General features: G+C 53.0%; 1 protein-coding gene across 4 annotated transcripts in view; it reads right to left on the reverse strand.

Annotated features, from left to right (window-relative positions):
• Nucleotides 1-10469: 10469 nt before the first annotated feature.
• The window catches only part of BRPF3 (bromodomain and PHD finger containing 3), a 35433-nt gene continuing 28618 nt past the window's right edge, over nt 10470-17284 (reverse strand). For 3 of the 4 annotated variants that reach the window (XM_084754025.1, XM_084754026.1, XM_084754024.1), the window contains exons 11-13: nt 17041-17138; nt 13301-13455; nt 10470-12613 (exon numbers count right to left, since the gene is read on the reverse strand). In XM_084754025.1, the coding sequence (XP_084610151.1) occupies nt 12430-12613; nt 13301-13455; nt 17041-17138 (437 nt within the window). In that variant the 3' untranslated portion in view covers nt 10470-12429. The remainder of the gene's footprint in view (nt 12614-13300; nt 13456-17040; nt 17139-17284) is intronic. The other variant, XM_084754027.1, reaches the window with a different exon arrangement.

The raw sequence follows: 17284 nt of genomic DNA on the forward strand, positions 1-17284 counted from the left end.
CTCACCTGAGTGCATGAACGACTGTCTTCTGCCTGCAGCGTGGGGGGTGGGGGGGTGGGGGAGGAAGAGGGCATGGGCTTTCTGAAACTAGAGCTACAAACAGCTGTGAGCCACCACATGGCTGCTGGGAGCTGCACATGTGAAAGAACAGCCCCCGAGTTTTCATTTTTTTCCTTTTTTGGTTTTTCGAGACAGGGTTTCTCTGTGTAGCCTTGACTGTCCTAGACTCGCTTTGTAGACCAGGCTGACCTTGAACTTACAGCGATCCACCTGCCTCCCACGCCTGGCCTCGATTTTTATTTTTAAAACAAATATACCTGCCTGTTGAATATGTAAGGCCCTAGGTTCAATATGCAACACCACACGTGTAAAACGCACACATAGACACACACACACACAGACACACACAGACACACACACACAGAGTTCCTACTATAGTCCATGGTTCTAAGGCAAATGTCCTGTCCCTGTAAGGTGGCTCAGCTGAAGCCATCAATACCACAGTTCATGTTTGCATTTGGGAAGAGACTCATGTTACAAGAAGAACCACAGGGGAGTCGGGGCACTGAAGCGATGGCTCAGTGGTTAAGGACCCCAACCACTCTTCCAAAGGTCCTGAGTTCAATTCCCAGCAACCACATAGTGGCTCACAACCACCTCTAACATGATCTGATGCCCTCTTCTGGCCTGCAGGTGTACATGTAGATACAGAAAATAAATAAGTAAATCTTTAAAAAAGGAAAAAAAAAATGTTCTCACAGAGAACTTGGATTTGGCTCCCAGCACCCACATGGCAGCTCACAACCATCTGTAACTCCACAAACAAAATAAAGATGAAAGACCCAGAAGAGACCCGCCCAAGGCAGACACACAGCACCGAGCCGGCCGCGGATGGCTGGCTTTCTATGAGTGAAGCCCTTCTGCTATCTCTGAAGCATCCAACTAGACAGTCCTGCCTGTCAGCCACAGGAACCGAACACAGGAACGGAGTGGAGTCAGGGTAGTGGCTTTGCCTTGCTGCTCTCATGCAGCCACCTGCACAGCAGGGACAGAGATGACACTTGCCTGCTCTGATTCTGAGAAACAAGAGCTCAGACGCACCTGCAGGGGAGGTGCCCCCAAACTCCAGGCTGTGTGTTCTCATTTTCCTGATCCTTGTGGAATTACCCTCTCATGTCTAGCTGCCTTTAGGATGCCACTGGGAGGCAGTGTGGCCACAGGGACAGACAGCTGCACCAAGTCAGAGGTCCTGGGCTGCTTCCATGCCATAAGGCGGCGAAGAAAGGTCAAATATGACCAACAGCACACCAGGGCACCCCAAGTCTGTGCTGCTCACCTTGGCAGTGAGAGTGAGCTCTCTAGGGTCCTGGCAAGGATTTCCCGGCACCATAACAAAGCGTCTCATTTGTTTTTGTTTTTTCCTAAGACAAGGTTTCATCTGCACCAGGCTGGCCTCAAACTTGCTACAAGGCAAAAGATGACCTTCAACTTCTGATCCTCCAGGCTCCCCCTCCATCTGCTGAGTGGAGCGCTGGGATTAGAGGCCGTCATGGCACTGGGGTTTCTGGGTTGCTGAGGAGAGAGACCAGGCCCATGAGCACGCTAGGCAAACACCGCCAGCCAAGACATACCCTGAGCCCCCTCAAGAAGATGAGGTGTAGGAGAGAGCAGGCAGGCCCAGCTCCACCCTGGCTGAGTGCTGTCCTACTGTGTGCTGGGCACAGAGGGTATTGCCACATGCCCCGCCCTTTAATAAACGCATCCAGCATCTGGACCCAGATGGACTGTGGGGAGCATGACTAGAGTGGTGTGGTCCTCCCTTTTTAAGGTCATAGAGACTTTATTAAGGTAGAAAAAGAAAATGATACACAGTAAAAACTGGGGGTGGGGGATGAGGGGTGAGGATGGGGAGCGGGAGAAAAACAGAACACAGGGGTCTAGAATCAGACTTTAAGATCCCAGCTCTGCCACTTCCCAGCAGTGTGACTTTCACCACATCCCTCACCCTCTCTGAGGCTCAGTCTAGGCACAAAGGGAGATGAAGATGCAACCTTCTTGGCAGTGAGAACCACTCTCAGGAAAAAGCAAAGCAAGGGAGGAAAAAAAAATGATCTTGTGCGGGGCAGTGGTGGCGCACATCTTTAATCCCAGCACTCGGGAGGCAGAGGCAGGTGGATTTTTGTGACTTCGAGGCCAGCCTGGTCTACAAAGTAAGTACAGGACAGCCAAGGCTACACAGAGAAACCCTGTCTCGAAAAATAAAAAATAAAAAAAAAATAAATTAATTAAAAAAAAGATCTACTCCAAGCCTTAGAAAAGTAAGCATCAGGGGCTGGAGAGATGGCTCAGTGGCTAAGAGCACTGTCTGTTCCTCCAATTCCAAGGGATCTGACACCATATACCAATGCACATAAAACTATATTCTTTTTTTTTTTAAGTAAGCAGCCAGGCATGGCGGCACATGTCTTTAATCCCAGCACTCAGGAGGCAGAGGCAGGTGGATCTCTGTGAGTTCGAGGCCAGCCTGGTCTATAAAGTGAGTCCAGGACAGCCAAGGCTACACAGAGAAATCCTGTCTTGAAAAAAACAAAGGAAAACAAAAAACATAAGCATCAGTTTTCAAAGGAGGAGGAGCCATGTCTCAGGACATCAGAGGAAACAGGTGGCACAGGGCTAGAGAGGAGGCAAAAGTGTTTCCATTTCCATCGCTACACCCCAGAGTTACCTGTGCACCCCTCTGAACAGTCTGCATCAGCATTCGCTGGCCATCCCCAAGGCTGACTGCTGCAGAACCGACTGTGTCCTGGGGCCAGCATGGCGCCCATTGCTCACCAGCTAGTGAGTGCACAAACTGTCAGGGGTAGGGCAGATCCTTCTCTAGCCAGGGTGAGGAGGAAGGACCACGTCAAGTCAACGTCTTATCTAGTGGAGTCTGGAAAACACAATGCCCCACGGGAATCTCCAGGCAGGTGTAGGATGCTTGCTTACCACCGCTTTGGGCAAACCGTGTATTCCCCAGGCCTCTCTGCCTGAGCCCTGCGGAAATCCTAACCCAGACTCCACAGACTCCCCTAGAGAAACAGATTGCTCTGAGGAGCAAATCATGGAAAGCAACAGATGCCCTCAATCTACAGCGAGGCCGCACTCAGGCCAGCCCACCCACTGCGATGGTGCAAGACCGTAACTGTGGGTACAAGGAAAGCAAGCTGTAGCCAGAAACGGCGGCTCATGCCTGTAATCCCAGGATGTGGGCGGTGGAAGCAGGAGGATCAGGAGTTCAAAGCTGGCCTTGGCTATGAGGTGAATTTGAGTCCAGGCTGGGCTACATGAGACCCAGTCTGAAGAAAAAAAAAAGTGGGCTATGAGGTGTGGGTGTGGGGTCGGCAGCAGGCCTGAAAGTAAACCTCGTGTGGTGCACATGTGAGGGACCTCAGCCCCAATCCCCAAACACTACATAAAGCCAGGTGCAGGGTGACACGAATCCATAATCCTGGGGCCCCTCAAGTGAGAAGGGAAATGGAAATAGGGGAACAACAAAGAACCTCTCTGGACTTTGGGGTTCTGATTCACTAAGGAGAGAAGACAGAGTGGTGTGGGGAAGGGGAAAAGCAGCTGAGGCGTAGAACCAGGTCTCATTCCCAGTCCCAGGACGGGGGGGGGGGGGGGGGGGGGGGGGGGGGGAAAGAACCTCCTACAGATCCCAGCCCACACTGCTTCCCACGGTTTTTGTTTTTGCCTATCCTTGCTCCCACAGCCCAAACAATGGCCAGTCTCCTCCGCCCCGTACCTTTTCTCTCAGCTCCTGGGAGAGACAGCCCTGCACACTCCCCCAATGCCTCTGGCTAGTCTCTCTTATCTCCAATAAAAACCTTCCCCTTAATCATGGAGCGGCCATTTTGGTGGGCACAGGGACCCGAGTGTGGCCAACCCAGGACGGGGCCGTGAGTTCCCAGGCTTAGCCCACACACAGCAGGGTCTGCAATCTTGTCTGCAGAGCTTGGCTTCCACACAAAGCTTCCAGTCAGAGCCTATCTCCCTAACCCTCCTTCTCTCTGATAACACCCGCCCTAGAGCTGAGGGACTCCTCTGAGGTCACTTCACAGTCTCCTGCCCCTTCCTCACCCCCCCCTCCCCCGCCATCTGAGATGTGTGCACGAGAAAGAACAAGGTCAGCTAACAGGAGTGGGCTCTTTTCAGTCTTGGGTCCAGTGACCTTGCCCCGTTGTCTCGGTAGAACCTGCTTTGTTCAACTGGCAGGGAAACCAGAGACAGGAAGTGGTGGTTCAGTAGCAGGGGGCGCTTGCTTGGCTTTTGCTTGTTCCCGGGTTTGACCCCAGCATCTGCAATAGACAAAGAGAACTGCGCTGACCCTTGAGACGTCAAAGCATGAAAGTGCTGGAACCCACATGAGGGTAGAAGGAACGAACTCATTTCACAAAGTTGTCCTCTGACCTCCACATTTTTGTCATGCAACCACAGGTGCGCGCGCGCGCGCGCACACACACACACACACACCCTAAAGAAAAAAATCAGGTCCATTGAGAAGACTAAGTGGGTAAAGGCACTTGCCAACAAAGCTGATGACCTGAGTTCAAACCCTGGGACCCCCTGGGTAGATGGAATGAGAGAACAGCCTCCCCAAGGTCGCCCTCTGACCACCTACTAAGTATGAAGTTGGCTGCGGTGGCTTGAACGATTGTGCTCCCCACAGTCTCCTATATTTGAATGCTTAGTCAGCAGTTAGTTAAAGTATTTGGGAAAACACTAGGAGGTGTGCCCTCGGTTAGAGGAGGTGTGTCACTGGGAGTGGGCTTCGATGTTTCAAAAACCCAGTGCTGGGCTGGAGAGATGACTCAGAGGTTAAGAGCACTGGCTGCTCTTCCACAGGTCCCGAGTTCAATTCCCAGCACTGCTCTTCCACAGGTCCTGAGTTCAATTCCCAGACCATCTATAACGTGTTCTGATGCCCTCTTCTGGCATGCAGGTGTACATGCAGGCAGAGCACTGTATCTATCAATCAATCAGTCAATCAATCAATCAATCAATCAGGGACTAAGTCTCTGAAACTGTAAGCAAGCCCGCAATTCAATACTTTCTTTATAAGTTGCCTTGCCTGGCGTGGTGGTGCAACACCAGAGGCAGGTAACTAAGGCAGCTGCCGATGGCAGGAGTCCAGGGAGTATTCCTGTGGCAAGGAAAGATGCAGACATGAGGTTAAGGGGTGCCCTCTCCACTGCCTGTCACCAGGAGGACTGAGGACAGAAGTGCCGGAGGCTGGTGCCCTCCCAGAGCCCAGTAGCCCAGATGAGATGTGGACAAGGGGTACTGTGCTACCCTCAACTGCCAGTGTGAACTATCCTACACAAGCCTGGTGTGGGCATCTGAGGGCCACTGTGGTCCACAAGAGACATGCCTCACAGCCAGGATCCAGCCTCCAGGGCAGCTCTCCCTCCCCCACCTCCTCCTTTCCCTCCCTCTCCCCTCCCCAGCCAGCGCTCCCAGGTGTGCAACAGTGAGCTTTGTGGAAGCAGCTAGCAAGCAGTTCTGTGGTGTCACAGTGCTCGTGTCATCACAGGTGGGCAATGACTGCCCTGAAGCAGCTGTCGACTCACACCACAGTGGGCAGTGAGTGCGCTGGAGCAGCGTGGACTCACACCACCGTGGGCAGTGAGTGCCTGAAGCAGCGTGGACTCACACCACTGTGGGCAGTGAGTGTGCTGGAGCAGCGTGGACTCATACCACCGTGGGCAGTGAGTGCCTGAAGCAGCGTGGACTCACACCACCGTGGGCAGTGAGTGCGCTGGAGCAGCATGGACTCACACCACCGTGGGCAGTGAGTGCCCTGAAGCAGCGTGGACTCACACCACCGTGGGCAGTGAGTGCCTGAAGCAGTGTGGACTCACACCACCGTGGGCAGTGAGTGCCCTGAAGCAGCGTGGACTCACACCACCGTGGGCAGTGAGTGCCTGAAGCAGTGTGGACTCACACCACCGTGGGCAGTGAGTGCCTGAAGCAGCGTGGACTCACACCACCGTGGGCAGTGAGTGCCTGAAGCAGCGTGGACTCACACCACCGTGGGCAGTGAGTGCCTGAAGCAGCGTGGACTCACACCACCGTGGGCAGTGAGTGCCTGAAGCAGCGTGGACTCACACCACCGTGGGCAGTGAGTGCCTGAAGCAGCGTGGACTCACACCACCGTGGGCAGTGAGTGCGCTGGAGCAGCGTGGACTCACACCACCGTGGGCAGTGAGTGCCCTGAAGCAGCGTGGACTCACACCACCGTGGGCCGTGAGTGCCTGAAGCAGCGTGGACTCACACCACCGTGGGCAGTGAGTGCCCTGAAGCAGCGTGGACTCACACCACCATGGGCAGTGAGTGCCTGAAGCAGCGTGGACTCACACCACCGTGGGCAGTGAGTGCCTGAAGCAGCGTGGACTCACACCACCGTGGGCAGTGAGTGCCTGAAGCAGCGTGGACTCACACCACCGTGGGCAGTGAGTGCACTGGAGCAGCCCTGGAGCACAGACTTAAGGACTGACTCAGGGAATGGTGGCAGAATCTACTGAAGATAAACTGCAACCGGCCCACAGGTCACTCCTGAGGTCACCCCAAAGGGAAATGAGCATCTGTGCCAATCAAATGACACGTGTAACGGCCATGGCAGCACACGGTCTAATCATAGCACTTGGGGGACAGAGAAAGGCAGATCTCAGACAGCCAGGGCCACATAGTGAAGCTCTGCCTTACAGAGTAAATAAACACACACACACACACACACACACACACAACACACACACACACCTCTAGGTGTGGTGGCACACAGCTTTAATCCCAGCACTCGGGAGGCAAAGGCAAGTGGATCTCTGTGAGTTCAAGGACAGCGTGGTCTACAGAGTGAGTTCCAACACAGCCAGGGCTACACAGAGAAACCCTGTGTCGAACCCTCCCCCCCAAATATTTGCTTCTCTGACCAACCATTTATCCTCCAAAGAAATGATGTGTCCACTTAGGGGTGACCTCTCACCCTTGACGGCTGACAGAGACAGGAACTGCCCAAGCTAACAAAGAATTACATGGCCATTTATTGACTCATCTTTCCTTGATGTTTCCACACAGATTGGAATCTGGTCTATGGCCTATTTGTAGTTTGAGTGTGAAATGTCCCCCACCAGCTCATGTGTTTAAACACGTGGTCTCCGGCTAGTGGCACGTTGGGGATGGTTATAAACATCAGGTCGGAAAGAAACTCCATTTCTCCAAACTCCAAAAGGCAGAAGGGGCAAGTGGCTTATTATTAGCAGGCCAAAGTGCACACTGACTTTTAGGCTCTCTCGATATTACAAGAACCTGTTAGACACTTCAGAGTCCATGCCAGCACCCAAGCCCTCCTCAGCCTCTCCCCGCCTCCCTCCCCCGGCCACTTGCCTCCTTATAACCCTGTTCTGGCTATGCTCTGACTTCTCTCCCTCTCTCTATTCCCCCCCCCCTTTGCTCTGCTCTTGCTTCTCAGGGCCAGATCCAACCCACTGGTCATGTCCAGCCTCCGACTTTCTCTGATCTGGACTCTTCCAGATGCTTCTGGCTCTCTATTTCATATCTACAATAAAGACCTTCCCCTTCACCATACCAATGGAGCCTTTTTTTTTTTTTTTTTTTTAAGATTTACTTATTTAGGGGCTGGAGTGATGGCTCAGTGGTTAAGAGCACTGTCTGCTCTTCCAAAGGACCTGGGTTCAATTCCCAGCACCCACATGGCAGCTCACAACTGTCTCTAAGATCTGACACCCTCACACCAATGCACATACATTTAAAAAATTAAATAAAATATTTTTTAAAAAAGACTTACTTATTTATTATTTATACAGTGCTCTGCCTGCATGTACGCCTGCATTCCAGAAGAGGGCACCAAATCTCATTATAGATGGTTGTGAGTCATCATGTAGTTGCTGGGAATTGAACTCAGGACCTCTGGAAGAGCAGACAGTGCTCTTAACCGCTGAGCCATCTCTCCAGCCAATGATGATGATAATAATAAAAATAAAAAACTTATAATATATATATTGTTTTTGTTTTGTTTTGTTTTTCAAGACAGGGTTTCTCTGTGTAGCCTTGGCTGTCCTGGACTCACTTTGTAGACCAGGCTGGCCTCGAACTCAAGAGATCCACCTCTGCTTCCTGAGTGCTGGGATTAAAGGCATGTGCTACCATGCAGCACAAAAAAATTTTTTTAAATTAAAAAATAAAAATGAAGGAAGGGAAAATAGAATACTGTGTTGCCTTATGCCAAAATGAAACCCCAGTGTGAGGAATAGGTGGTAACCTATTTAAGCTGTTAGGCAATGTGCCCTTAGCCCCTCCCCACAGAAGACATTAAAGGCACTGCCAACGCTGTCCATTACTCTCCAGTACTTGACAATACGACCCTATTGCTGAAAACGCTAGAAATGAGTCGGAAGATGGGAGGGTTCATCCTTACAGGCTTGCTTCCATAGTGCCAGGAAGGTACTACACTTCCTGGTCTACATGGCGACTGTGAAATCGGCCTGAGCTGTTACATGGAAAGATCCTGTCTCAAAACAACAATAAACAAAAGACATAAGCCTCCGAGTCTGGGGACAAGCAGCATTTCCTTTCCTACGTTTGTTTTGTCTGCCCAAACCACCCTCTGCTCTTAAAAGGCCAAGCTGAAGGTTTGTCCCCGTGGTCCCGGATGTGGGAGAGCTTCTACCTGTGCTGGCCTGACATCAACCTATCCTGTGTATCAGTGACTCCCTCACTGCTGTGACCAAATGCCTGACAAGAAGCCATTTAAATGCTGGGCATGGTGGCACAGCCTTTAACCCCAGAGTCCAGGCCAGCCTGGTCTACAGAGTGGCTTCCAGGCCAGCCAAAGCTACACAAAGAAACCCTATCTGGGAAAAAAAACAAACCAAACCACATTCCTGGATTGTGCTTTGAATTGCAAAGGCAACTGTGGGTGTGTTACTTTTCTCATCCCTGCCTAACAAACAACTTAAGTAAAGAGGGGTTTATTCTGGCTCACAGCCGCTTTACCTCAGCTCTGCTTGCCTCTACGTCCCGAGTGCTGGGACTAAGGATGCGCACCACCACCACCTGACTTATAAATGTGAATCATCATCATCATCATTCGTTTTTGGAAACAGGGTTTCTCTGTGTAGCCTTGGCTGTCCTGTATTCACTTGTAGACAATACTGACCTCGAACTCACAGAGATCCCCCTGCCTCTGCCTCCCCACTTAAGTACGCCGCACCCGGCTTCAATGTGGATTTTTAGACCCAGTTCTCAAGGCTAGCATTAACTGCTTCGTTCTTCGGAACCGGTCAGCTATTGCCCAACCAAACCCAAACATATCTTCTTTCCGAATTCCTCTCCACGTCAGGCCCTTCACACTGAGGACCTCAGAGCTGTCAGGGTGTCCGCACTGCTCACGCAACACAAGGCTATCTGCACACTGGACACACACTATCTAGAACATTATACAAACTAGACCATGAGAAGAGGACCAAGAACTGTGTCTCCTACCACATCAGAGGGACGCAGCAGGAAGGACAGCAGGACTCTCCCTCAGGCTCTTCAACAGAGGCAAGCTGCTCCTGCAAACCCCGCCGTGGGCCTGTGCTTCAGGATGCCCCTTTCTGGGCTAGGCTGACAGAGTACTTGCCCTGTAAGCATGAAGACCTGAGTTCAGGAGCTCCAGAAGCTCGGTAAGAGAAAAGCCCACGGCAGGCACCTGGCACCTCAGCGTGGGAGAGGAGGAGGAGATGGAAGCAGCCTGGGGCTCGCTGGCCAGTCGGAGGCTGAGCCATCAGCTCTGGATCTGTAAGAACCCTGTCTCAACGCACAGGAAAGAGGGCAGCCGAGGAGAGCACCCAACACCAGCCTCTCGCTGCCTCACATGCCACACCATGTCCTTTCCAAAGATTTTAGAGATGCCAGTGGGATGTGAACACAGCAGGCAGCAAGCCGCTGCAGCCCTGATGGCCGGGGAGTCCAGGAAGCTTGGGCCAAGTCTTTGCCGGAGTTCCCTGGCCCCACTTCTTAGCTGATTGACTTGATCGTGTCTTTTCATCTTGTTGGTCTGTTTCCTCAATTATGTAATACGAAGGCCAGGCCAGTTGCAAGGATCCTTCCAGGTCTAGGTGGGTGACACCAATCTGGGTCCCATCTACAGAAGGAACATCAAGGAGGTGTCATCTTGCTGGTCTCCAGTCTGGTCAGTGTGCTGAGGGGATGCTAAGGTGGCAGTGGGACCGCCTCTCCAGCACAGCTCGCAAACGACCTCGGCCAGAAGATGCAGCTAAGGCCTGGCAGCCCAGCAGGACGCTCTTCAGCCCTGAGCCCGAGCTGCTCCTCACGTCCATCCACTGTCAATGACTGCCTTCAGAGAAGCGGGAGAGTGAGGCGAGGAGGCCCCACCAAGGACACCAAACACAGCACAGCAAACCAGCGCCCATTAGAACATTTATTTCTCAGAGAGAAAATATGACGTCATATTATGGTAGGTAAAATTATCTCTCGTATTCTTTACAGGCATAGACTTTTCTGTTTATTACCTCTCTTATAACCATCTGTTATAAACAATTCTAGAAGGCAAATAAAGTCACTTTCTACAATAAATAGAGCATTGTGTGCTTCGCAGCAGACGCGACAGAGACATGAGGCCCCGTGCCACACAGGATCTGAGTCGCACCCTGTTCTGAAAGAGCAGTTTTTAAAATGGGACTCAGAGAGAGAGAAAGGGACTGAAAAATAGAGACAGAGAAGATAAAGTGTTGGGGGAAGGAGATAGAGAGGGAGAAAGCCCCGAGATCTTACAACACAGGTTTAGACAAGGGTCACAGAGTCCACAGCTGACCAACTACCTGGGGAGAGGGGGACGCAACGGCTCCTTTAACTAGACCGCCCTGCGCGGCTGCACAATGGAGGATCCTGATAAAGGAGGGCACGGGCCTGAATAACTTATGACAGTATCTTACAGTTATGTACACCGCGTCCTGTCCCAGCTATCGCTGCGCTGTTTACTGGACAGATTCCCGCCCTCCCGGTGAGTTTCGTTGGTTCCCTTTTAAACGCTGGCTCATGTCCCAAATGTGTAAGAAGTTGGTGGTTGGTTGTATTTTAAAAAGTTTGAGTATGTAAAAATGGCAGTGGTCTCCCCAGGGACTTTGTTTTGCCCAAAACTCCCCTATGAAAAAATGTAAAACAATTAAAAATAACATCAAGGTAGAAGTGAACATGGCAATCAGCGGTCTGCAAACCCGCCTGCGGCTTTGGTGCTTAAGAGGTGAAAAGAAAATTCAAGAGCAGAAGCCTCAAACGTCTGCTTGGTTTGTCAGTCAGCATTCCTCATTCACAGTTTTCTTTTCCTTCCTTTTGAAGGGGAGGGGAGGAGGCTGAGGAGGTGAAGGTGGGGAAGAGGTCGAAAGTAGGACATCAAAGAAAGGGCTGTGGTTCCTTGCTCTGGGAAGCAGGAGCAGCAAAGCTGGGGGACAGGGGGTGCTGGAGGGCAGTGCCATGCCGCCTGCGGTCATGTGTCGCAGAAAGGCTTAAGGCTGCTGCAAGATGATAAAACCCCAAGAGGTACGGTCCGCAGCACGCCAGCTGAGGGGCACGCGCCACTCTCAACATCCGCCCAGCCTGTGCCCACCCTCAGCGCTCTTCCCAGCAAGCCCAAGGAAGGGCAGGAAGCCCAGTCCACCCACACAGCACGTGCGCGCAGCTGGGCTCCGTGTGTGGGCAGCACAAGCGGACCTCTATGGGTGTGGGGAAGGGTCCTTCCAGGTGGGACCGGAGTACCTGGCAGACACCTATCTAATATAGCAGCTGGCCAGGAAGAGAATGGGGCATCAAACAAAAAGATCAATTTGGTGACGTTGCTGTCAGTTTGGCACAAGGGAGAAATGTGGGAAACGTGGGGAGGAGAGCCTGGGCTGGGTGATGAGGCGGGAGGTGTGGAAGTGGGTGATGTGGGGGGAGGGGAGTCAGTGGGTTCCCGAGGGACCCTGGCACATCTCTGGGATCAGTGTCAGAACCTTGCCTGCCCTGAGGTATGGTTAGCGGGGGGAGGCATGGGGGGAGCCAGGTGGCCCCAGAAAAGCAGCCTAGGACCTCTTGCCTTGCAAGCCAGGTCCATCTCCCTGGCTGGCCAAGACTCAGCTGTTTCTCCTTCTAAGAGGTTCTTCAGTGGAATACCCCAGGGACCTCAGTGGGGGTTTTTGGCACGCAGCGGCCCTCCAGGGGAACCACATGATTGGTCAATATTGGGTCTTGCCCTTGGAGACCCAGTCCAGTCAGGGCCTGCCATGAGACAGAAGCTGCCAGCCACATACTTGGCAGAGGCAGAAGAAGCTTCTCATGCCTCAGGGACAGAGGAGAGGTGAAGAAGGCAGACACAGGCCCAGTCCACTCTTACAGGTAGCTGGAAGTGACGAAGGAGTGGGTTCCACGCACTCGGCTCAGATGCATCATGGCGCGGTCGTAGGCCACCTGTACTGACTTGCGGATGCTGGTCTTGCGGCCTTCTAGCATCTTGAGCTTGTCCACAGTATCCTCCACACCCAGGGGCAGGACTTTGTCCCTTGGAAGCCACTGCCTGAAATACAAGCACAGCCAAGATGCAGCTGCACCTCAGGGGCTTGAGGGCTCCTCTGGACCCAGCTACCAGGCCAAGCAAGGGCAAGAGGCAGGCAGAGTGGAGAGCCCCTTCGTCATGCCACAGGCGGCTTCGTACGCCTGCAGGGTTAAGCCTCGCTCTTGGGCATTTCTGTCACCAGCAATTCTACTGCCTTTCTACAGAGATATGAGTGACAGCAGTTTATTAGCCACAGGCCACCGAGCCCTTCATAAAGGACACCACACTGTCCAGACTCCCTCGGGACTGAGACATAAGTCCCCAGCTGCTAGAGTGCTGCGTTGCGCTGGAAACTCTCTCAAGTTGACTAGCTACCATGGGAGCTGCCCACCCCAGGATCAGGTGACAGTTAGTGACTGTTGGCTTGTGGGCACAGAGATCCCCAATTCCTCTCCTGAGCTCTACTCAGAGCATACTGCGGCTGGACTTCCTCCTCTGCCCGGGGCTGGAGCCCTTATTCCATCGCTATCTGGGACACCTGACAAAATGCTCCCCTAGGAGAGCTCCCAAGGAGGCCGCTCCACCCTCACGGAAGCACCTTAGCTAGTGTCATCAGGAACAGCCACCACAGGCAGCATGGGCTGGCCAAAGCGTCTTCCTCATATGGGGTGGAGCCTGCAAGGGTCCTGCGGCAGCTGTGTCACCTACCAGGTTCGTTTGTTGTCAAAAAAGAGGACAAGGAAGAGCTTCTCTCCAGCCTCTGCCTGCTTCTGCTCGCCCAGCTTCAGCACGTCCAGCGGAGGGACAGGAATGGGGACACCATTGTGCAGGAGGCCCTCCCGGGGCATCTTGGGATCGATGATCTGGAGGCAGAAAAGGAGACCGGCACTGAGCAACCCTTCTTCACAGCGTGTTAGAGAAAGCCTACAGGCTGCTTCCCTCTCTGCCTCTCTTTACCACCTTTGCAAGTCACCTGCAGTCCTCAGGGCCTTGCTCCATTGGGCACCTAGGCTGTGACCATGCAGAAAGCTCAGCCAGGCACAAGGGCAACGCCTTTGGTCTGTGTAACAGCCTCTGGCTACCTGCCACCTTCCCAAGGGCCCTGGGGCCAGTTACCTCTGCAGTATGATTGGAGAGGAGACAAAAAGAGCGCTGAAAGGCTCTGGGTTTGAAGGATAAACCAGAGGCCCCGGAGGGACTAATCTCCAGAAGGGCCCATCTTATTCTGAGCAGGAGTGTCAGCCACAGTGCAGTAGCTCTCTCCCGGTCTGTGGAGCATCCCAGCGCTCTTAACTACCCACACACCACCTCACTTCAACCGCCTGTTGAGGTGGAAGTCCGCAACAGGTGTTAGCAAACAGGGAAACACCAGCACAGGAAGATGAGAGCTGGGGAAACTATGGCTGAGACCGGAACCAGCTGCTCGCAGAGGCTGGAGCCTCGGCTGTGGGCAGGCAGTCAGGCCAGTGCTGCAGGCAGCCCCACCCCAGCTGCCTCGTAACCTCTGTGCAGAGGCCAGAGAGACTTGGACACTGACAGAGGACCTAGCCTTCTCTAGAGACAGAGCAATCTTCCTTCCCACGCCCTGTTCCAAGGACCTCCTCTCCTAAGCCAGCACCCTCAGCCCCTCCAGGGTAGGCAGCTGAGAGAGGTGCTCTGCCTCAGAGTTGAAGGCACTGAGAGGCAGCCCAGCGTGAGAGCATGTGCTGCTGTTCTACAAGACCTGGTCTGGCTCCTCGTACCCACAGGCGGCTCACAACCGTCTGTAACTCAGGTTCAGGAGAATATGACGCTCTCTGACCTCCTCAGGCACCGGACATGCATGAGGTGCACATACACACATACATACACGGAAGCAGAACACTCATACACATACACAGCGAACAAATACATCTAAACAGATTGGTTAAGACTCTAAGAAAGAACGACACAGCCGGGCGTGGTGGCGCACGCCTTTAATCCCAGCACTCGGGAGGCAGAGGCAGGTGGATCGCTTTGAGTTCAAGGCCAGCCTGGTCTACAAAGCGAGTCCAGGACGGCCAAGGCGACACAGAGAGACCCTGTCTCGAAAAACAAAACAAAACAAAAAGAAAGAACGACATCTGGCCCACCCACAGCTACTCAGTGGCCAAAGCTGTCCCCCAGGTTGTCACTCTTCCTAGGGCTGAAGCTGGAGATGTAATGACAACAGAATCAACAGTCCTGGGCTTCCTCAGCCACCCAAGAGGACTGGGGTGCTCTGCTGTCTCCACCAGACTGTGAGGACCCGCGGAGAAGGAGGAGGAGGAGGAGGAGGAGGAGGAGGAGGAGGAGGAGGAAGAAGAAGAGGAGGAGTCTGATCTGAGAACAGCTTTCACAGCCCAGAATGCTAATGGACCATTCGCTCAATGAACATGATGCAGGGTTACAGAGCATGGACACACAGCTCGTGCTAAGGTCTGACGTAACATACAGGAAGTGTGCATATACACTGTCACAACTGCAATACATTAGCATCAATAAAGAGAACAATACAAATATTTAGTCCAGGTAGTAGAAAGGGGTCTTAAACTGTTTTTTTTTTTCTTCTTCTTCTTCTCCCTTTCCTGTTTTCCCAAAACCCCTGGAATGTGCATATTACTTTTTGAAAAGCAAAACAAAACGCATGACACTCCCCGCCCCCGCCCCCGGTTTGTTTTAAAGAGACTGACATACAGTGTAACATGCAGAATCTCCATGCACGGGCAAAGGGCTGCACAGCATGCGGCAAAACAGAAGCACAGGTTGTGTTCAGGTGGTGACTGCATTTCTTTTCTTTTTTTTGAGCCAGGATCTCACTACATTGCCCTAGCTGGCCTGAAACTATGGAGACCAGACTGGCCTCAAACTCAGTGAGATCCACCTGCCAATGCTGAGCTCAACGGCAGATGCCACCATGTCCCAGTGTTTCGTTTGATTGTCTCTCTTACATTGTGAAGTTTAAAAACAAAACAAACAAACCTCTCCAACCTGCCAGCACTACCACTTCCTAGTGACTAAGCTGGGTCCTGTGGCCTCATTTTTACAGGGCTCCCAGTTTAGTGCTCCAGCTGCCGGGCCAGTGTGAATTTTCCACACCTGCCATAGCTAGGAGGGGCCGAGGCGGGCAAACCAGGAAGTGGTGTAACCTCATCACTACAGGATTCTTCATCACAAACAAGACCAGCGTTCCCTCCTGTATCTCAGGGGGCTGCTGCCCGGCTCAAGAGTCACAGAGAGGCAGGGCTAGGAACTGACCAGAGCTGTGCATGTGAGAGGCTGCTGGGTGGCTGCCACCCGTGCTATAAAAGCCTGAGAAAGCACTGACGCCTGGCCCAGCCTCTGGAAGGCTTATTTGGTGTTCTAGGGGGGGAGCTGACTTTACACAGCTTTTAAAACCTCCCCAGATGGTTCTCCCAAGACCCGAAGGTCTTGGTGGTAGTGTCCTCCAGAGCTTGTGGCCATTCTCTCCCGGCCTGGGAAAGCTTTGGGAGATAGCAGCCTACTGGTAGGAGCATAAACCAGAACTAGCCTCTGGGCAGTTTGGCCACTTGTGCCAGAGGCCTGTGTGGATGTTGCCCCGGTGGGCACGCCTACGGAGCCATCACGCTTGTACACCAAGATAAAGCTAAGATAGTCACTGACAACTGCTGACCGCGGTGAACAAGTAAACCTACACAGGGAACCAGGAACGTCAAGGCATGGTACAGGAGAGCATCTGAAAGATGACGTTATCATTAAAAATGACACCACAAAAGTGTTTCATCACGTGAGACGGACATGTAAGGTTAAAGGCGGTTCTGCCTCATATGCACAGGCTTATGCGGGGGAAAGGGGCTGAGTGCAATCCTGAGAGCACAGGACTGAGGAAGAGTGTTAATGCAGTGGCTCAAATCAAAGGCTTTACATCACACTGAGCCCTGGAATCACACCCTATCTGCTGCTTATTGTCTGGCTGAGAGCGGTTACCAGACCCCTGCTCTCTCCCCTACAAACAAGGTTCTGTCCCTGGCCTCTCGAGGACTTAGTACGGCAGGTGGGTAGCAACACCACTAAGCATTAGCAGTGTTCTGACACTACACTGAGCAATGTTCCTCCTACACAGAAGCAAACGAACAGTGCTACAAAGCCCTACGAGCCTGGTCTCTGAACACCTGGAGCCGTGTGTGTGTGTGTGTGTGTGTGTGTGTGTGTGTGTGTCTGTCTCTGCTGTCTGTCTGTCTATGTGTGTATAGGTGGGGCTCTGCCATTGTGTGTGTGTGTGTGTGTCTGTCTGTGTGGGGGTGGGGCTCTGCTGGTTTCCCCCAGGAAAGCTAGAGTAAAGCCCCCTCCCCTCTGCAGCTAAGGGTAACTGACTCTGACCACACTGATCGGATAACCCCTCAAGGCAAGGCAGGGGCCAGATCCACCAAGGGGAGGGGGACAGGACGGTGTCTCTGGGGCAGACTCACCAAGGCAGGGTAGGAGGGGTAGCCTCGGCACTTGGCCCACACCAGCTCCAGGGGCTCCAGGTCTCCGCGGTCTTCAAAGGGCATCAGGAGGCTTCTGCCTGGGGGTGGGGGAGGGGAGGAGACAGTGCCCAAAGGGGACTTGGCATGGTGCCCCAAAGCCCTGCCTGTGGCTTCCATCTGACTGGAAGAGCCCAGGATTGAGCCAGCAACGCCCCTCCACCCTTCCTTCTCCCTGCCCTTTCCT

This window comes from Acomys minous (genome assembly GCF_964271855.1).
Source record: "Acomys minous genome assembly, chromosome: 13".
Classification (NCBI taxonomy): domain Eukaryota; kingdom Metazoa; phylum Chordata; class Mammalia; order Rodentia; family Muridae; genus Acomys; species Acomys minous.